The sequence below is a fragment of the Pteropus alecto genome, unplaced genomic scaffold (genome assembly GCF_000325575.1).
Source record: "Pteropus alecto unplaced genomic scaffold, ASM32557v1 scaffold11, whole genome shotgun sequence".
Classification (NCBI taxonomy): domain Eukaryota; kingdom Metazoa; phylum Chordata; class Mammalia; order Chiroptera; family Pteropodidae; genus Pteropus; species Pteropus alecto.
This window is the reverse complement of record NW_006431956.1, coordinates 5,199,189-5,205,280: the sequence shown is the minus strand read 5'-3', so window position 1 is coordinate 5,205,280 and position 6,092 is coordinate 5,199,189. Positions and strand designations below refer to the sequence as shown.

The following is a 6,092-nucleotide window of genomic DNA, read 5'->3' as shown; positions in this document are numbered from 1 at the left end:
AGGCAGCTGGTGCTGCAGCCACACGGCTAGGTCCAGAACCCGGGCCAGTCAGCCAGCCCCGAGCCAATCGTCCTCACAGGAGATCAATGTTGCCTGTGCTGCAGCAAACACCAGCGCAAAGATGCTCGTGAGCAGCCTGCTTGATCTGCCCAGGGCTTGCTTCTTTCGCCTTTTCATTTTTCTCTGTAAAAGTTCCAAACCTCATTTTGTCTGCAAGACCACTTTTCACGATCCTCTGATTCCTCTCATGTAGCTCAGCAGCAGCTATGTTAGAAGAGGAGGTTCAAAGGAAAGCGGATTTCCCTCTCCCACCTCACGAATGATTTGGACTTCCAGGTCTGATAGATGAGAACGAAAGCCCAGAAGCAGCTGCTCTGCGGGAGCTGGAGGAAGAAACTGGCTACAAAGGTGACATTGCTGAATGTTCTCCAGGTATGTACTGCTTTCCAGGTGTGCACTTGGGAAACACTTATGAAAATGAGCCAAGCAGTAGATTCTTCTGTATGTAAAAGGATTGATTCAAAATTCAGATAGCTTTTATTTTGGCAGATTTACTAAGAGAAACCATAATTAGATTTGGTCAACATTAAATGTGATCTTCCCCTCCCCATGACAGCAGGTTTAAGAAAGAAGGACCTGAAGTTGGGAGAATTATGACATCATGTTGCCCCCAGAGTGCTCCACATTCCAAGCTTTATTAGACTCACCTCACCCACGTCCCATGCTCCTCTCTAGAGGAGCATGATGTGGTGACGGGAGTTCACAGGATGTCAGTACCATCTTGTTTCACTTGATGTGGTGACAGGAGTTCACAGGATGTCAGTACCATCTCCCCCCTCAGCCTTACCGAACTTTACTCAGGAATTCTGGGGAACCAAGGAGTACTGACCCGTGTGTGCTCTACAGACCTACAGCATACACTGAGTGACAAGGGCAAACTGCTTTCCCCGCATAAATGTGTTAAATAGGATCTATGAGCCCAGTCTTCTTCCATGAAACAAATGACAGCTGACTGGTTTTAAAGAGGATCTGTTGCTTCTCTCCATAGCTGTATGTCTGGATCCAGGCTTGTCAAACTGTACCACACACGTCGTGACAGTAACTATTAATGGAGATGAGGCTGAAAATGTCAGGCCGAAGCCAAAGCCTGGTAAGTGCGCACTGGCCGTTTAAAGTAGTGGAGCTGCAGCACATACCGTTCACTTGGCTCGTTACTAGTTAGATTTTTGATTGGTTAAGAATGGTCTTTTGCAGATGTTTCATCAGTACTCTTGGCTACTTTCATAATTCTGTGTATGTGAGCATTTTTCTTTTACCCCTTTATTGATTTTTATGCTTTGTGTAAAATATTAAATTACATATTTCTGTATTTCCTGTATGTTCACTTTCTTAGTAAAATGTGCTACAGGCCTAAATAGTAAACAATGAGAATCTTCAAAGTCACTCTGATTCCTGTCTTCGTATATGTGTAAGAATGGTATAAGTGTTTATAGGACTGCAGCTGATTATTCCTTTTTGAGTTCCATATTTAGAGAAGCTTTTAGGAAAGTCTTTGGTCTATATCTTAGGAAGTCTGGTTTCAGAAGGCTTAATGCCTCTTGTCAGTTCCATGTCCTCGCCCATCCCCTTAAAGGTGTCGATACATAACGCCACCATAAATCAGAGTGACAGTCCTCCATTTCTCAACCTCTTTAGTTATTCCTAAGTGTTCGATATCCCACTGCAGCTAATTTTACATGCTCAGTTTTCAAACTGGCAAACGTACATATAACGTTCTGTGGAAGAGTTTGGCAGTTCCTCAGAGTGAAACGGAATCACCATATTGTCCGGTAATTACACTGCTAGGTAATATACCCAGTTACACTCCTAGGAATTGAAAGCAGAGACTCAGATACTTCCACACCAATGTTCACACAGCATTACTCACAATACCCAAAAGGTGGAAACCAGCTAAGTGTCCATTAACAGATGGCTTAGAAAATGTGGTATATACATACAATGGAATAGTATTCAGCCATCAAAGAATGAAATGTGCTGATACATACTATAACTTGGGTAAACCTTGAAAACACTGTGCTAAGTGAATTAAGCCAGACAAATATTGTAATTCTACTAATATGAGGTACCTAGCATCACACATTTATAGAGATAGAAAGTACAATAGAGGTCACCAGAGATGTGAAAATTCGTGTTTAATGGGTACCAAGTTTCTATTTGGGATGATGAAAAAGTTCTAGAGATGGATAGTGCTGGTGATTACCCAGCAATGTCAATGTATTTCATGCCACTGAATTATGGTTAAAATGGTAAATTTTATGTTATGTGTGTGTGTGTATATATATATATATAAAAAACATATAAAAATACATATATACATGTTACAGAATATACTTTAAATTTTGCTGTCAAACCTTTAACTTGGAGAACAATGATAACTTTGTACTTTTGGAATTTTCTACCATGTATATGAATTAAATTAATAGAGACACAGGCTTCTGTTAAATTCTTACAGCCTTTTTGCTATGCCTTACGCAGTAATCTTCCAGTGTTTTACCACTCCAGGCCTTGCTAAAATGTTCTCCTTCTGTTTATTTTCAGGAGATGGAGGTATGTCACTCAGCTCCCAGTCGCTGACCATGCATATGGCTTAGAGTCTTGGTAGTGGCTACCAGCATCTGTGTTGTTCTGCTTGCTTCTCCTGTTCTTTAGTTTTGTTTTCACTTGCACTTTGTTTGTTTAGAGTTTGTGGAAGTAATTTCTTTACCAAAGAATGACCTGCTGAAGAGACTTGAAGGTAAGTATTCTTAAGGTTATTACTCAACTTTCTCTATTTTCCCCATCCCCAGCAGAGAGATACTAAATATAATTGTTTCTTTATATTCTTCCTCATTAAAGTTAAATACCTAGAAACTACTGTAAAACTGCAGTTGACTAATACTAATTTTCCTTTCCAGGTGGAATAGAGTTTGAAAATATGAGCAAAACATTCTATGTCAAGTGAAAGCTTCCAGTAAAGGCTTTTTTTCCCTCTATAGAAGTCAGGCTTATTTCCCCCAAACTATTCTAAACCTTAAATCTTTAATTCATGGCAATACAGAGGCATAAGTAGGTATCTCTTAGTTGATTTTTAAATATGCTATTATGTTATATGGTTCTTTGTGTAGGGTAGAAGTTGAGAATTTAACAATTTTCCTCCCATAAATATTGCGGTATCCATTATACGCTAAGTGTGACATGCTGACATAATGACCAATACTAACTAGCAATGTGACTATTAGTAAATTACTGGTCATATAGTTATAGTATGTAATTCCTGGCCAGCCGATCTCAGGGCTTTTGTAAATAAATAAGCTTATGTGGATAGATATCCTTTGATGTCACTATACTAGAACATACTGTACTGAACGTGACAAGAGACCCTTCAAGGAGGTCCCTCTATGCCATTGGGTGGGGGGAAGGAGAGGTAGAAGAGCCAGTTTTCCTAGCTTTACTAGAATCAAAACAAGGTAATCAAGTCATTTCTTCAACAAGTAACATTGGAGAAGTTGGAAAAAGTATTTGGAGTTAAGTTTGCTAAAAGGAATAGCTTTCAACAACACATGCAGACAAGCAGGACATAAACCCTGCCTTGTGGATCAAAATGTTTGAGCTTGCTCCTAAACAAGTGGCTAGGGAAACAGGCAGATTTGAAGTCTGATAACCTCCATCTCAATGAAACAGAAGTTTTCATCAAAGCCCTTTGTAATAAGATTACGAGATCTTTATAGAATTCTAGCCGTCTCATGCACAGTTAACTTGAATGTAGAAAATATGCATCTCCTAGCAGTGGGAAAGACACATGATTCCCTAAATAAGGTACTCAGTAGTCATCACTATATAGTTGCAAAATAGTGAGCTATAAATGAAGTAACCATTGGATCTATAAAGCTCTCCTGCTTAACCAAAATCTTCTCTGTTAATAGGTGCTCCTGTCTTTATCCTTAATTTTTTCTTGTTCCATGCTAGAAGTGTAATCCTGCTTTTATATCCTTTATTTTTCCACTAAAGATTTTTGAAGGCAGAAAATGTCTTGTTCACCACTGTATTACCAGCATCTATCTAGCATAGGAACTGGTACAGAGTAGTTGGTCAGTAAATATTTAATGATAAGGACTATTATCCTTTATTAATTTCACTGTCTAACTTGTATCCTTTGTTTCCTGTAGTGCTGGTAACTGAAGAACACCTGATAGTGGATGCCAGGGTCTATTCCTACGCTCTGGCTCTGAAACATGCAAACACAAAGCCGTTCGAGGTGCCCTTCCTGAAATTTTAAGGCCAGAGAACAGTGGCCATGTTTTTGTAAATGAGGCCACCAGGCCTCCTTCACTGACTTTGCAGTCAGCTAGTTTAATGCAGATTTGAAATTAGCTTTTTCATAAAATAAAAGCAATAAAGAATGCATGTGGTGGTATGGAATTATAATTACAGGTGGGCTGTAGCCTTAATTTAAATGCTAAACTACAGCTAATAATGAAAAAGAACATAAATGCAGATATGTTTAATCCATTTTTTTTAACTTCAGCAATTACTTTTCTAATCTCATCCAGGAGATAAGAGTATTTCTATAGGAAAAGAGACCAGAATCCCAAAATAGGTCAACTATTACCACCCTCAACCCACAACATAAAATTCTGTAGCTGAGTATGCAAATTATTTCCTGCATTAGTTTTAAACGGTTTTAAAAGAAACATATAGGGACTTTCTTGGCCCCTCCTAATTGAAATTGAATCAACTATATGAAATTAACCTGCACAGCTGAGGATGTGGAAAATAAACTGAGAATTAACACTCGTAATATGCAGATGTTTACTTTTAGCTATTGTAGTTATAGCCACCTAGGCACTACAGAAGGTAACCAGCTTTTTGTAATGAAAAATGGTTAATTCCATTCACTATACCAAGTTCAGAGGCTAAATACACAGCTCTTCTCTAAGCATGTGGGCATATTTTAGAATCTCCTATCCTTACCTCAAAAAAGTATTTGAAGTTTCTAAAAACCAAATCTATAGTAATAAGATTCAGGGTATTATTGTCTTGGTGTTAAGTCATGAGTGTAGCCAGCAGAGTTAGCAAGAAACCCAATACAAACTATCTACTTTAAAAGGAAAAAGTAGGATTGTTTCTGGTTCCTGCCATGTCTAAAGCCCCTGTCATCCAAAAGGTCTACCAGGGTTATTAGGCCATCTTCTCACCTCTTGATTGACCTTGGCTCTTGGGTTGACTTTTATGGTCTCCAGCAGCTCCAGGATCATTGCCTTTCCAGCTCAGCTCCCACAGAAATCTCAGGATGATTTTCATGGGCCCTAAGCCATGATTCCAGCCCTGGACTCAGAGCCAGATAAAATCAGCATACTAATGCAAAAATGCTGCAATATATTTCATTTGTCTACAGGTTCACTGTCTTTTCCAGAGATACTTTTATGAGCAAAAAATAAGATCCTCACATTGTACTTCTCAAACAAGGATGGAAAGAATTATGGAACCAGAGAACTGTATAAAGTCTATTCTCCCTGTAAATATTGTGAAAATTAAGCCCCAACTACTTGCTTGAATAAGAGTAGGCTTCCCTGTGCCTCTAACTCCCTTTTTAAAAATCTTTATTTTTAAACATGGGCATCATGATTCTATAGAGGTTATAATCCTTTCCCCTAAACTCTCAAGGACTAAATCCTATAATTTCCCTTGTTACTGCCCTTCAAAATCTGGAAGAGATAAGCATATATAAAACTCAGACTCCAGCACAGACCAGTTTCTCAAACAGACCAAGTCTCCCAAAGCCGCTCTCTGTGGGAACAGAGACAGCTACTCTTAATTGTTGATGGACAGATATTTGTAACCCCTACCTGTCCTTCCTTTTTTCTCCTAAGAGTACCATTTAGAAGTGACAGCTAAATCTCAGAGCATACCCCCAATGCCATTTCTGTTATATATAAACATTAAAGGTTATGCTTTGGAAATTAGTCTGAGAACTGGCAGTCTGGCACTATTAATTTGTCAGCATTTAAAAGTTGAAGGTTTCCTATGAAAGCCCTATTTTTTTTACCTTCTCT

At 38.7% G+C, this 6,092-nt stretch overlaps 1 protein-coding gene across 3 annotated transcripts in view; it reads left to right on the top strand.

Moving 5' to 3' along the window:
* Window positions 1–4,464, top strand: part of NUDT5 (nudix hydrolase 5) — a 22,011-nt gene extending 17,547 nt beyond the window's left edge. For all 3 annotated transcript variants that reach the window (XM_006906965.3, XM_025043421.1, XM_015585630.2), the window contains exons 6-10: window positions 337–432; window positions 1,049–1,150; window positions 2,599–2,607; window positions 2,741–2,794; window positions 4,206–4,464. In XM_006906965.3, coding sequence (XP_006907027.1) covers window positions 337–432; window positions 1,049–1,150; window positions 2,599–2,607; window positions 2,741–2,794; window positions 4,206–4,315 — 371 coding nt within the window. In that variant the 3' untranslated portion in view covers window positions 4,316–4,464. The remainder of the gene's footprint in view (window positions 1–336; window positions 433–1,048; window positions 1,151–2,598; window positions 2,608–2,740; window positions 2,795–4,205) is intronic.
* Window positions 4,465–6,092: the final 1,628 nt, after the last annotated feature.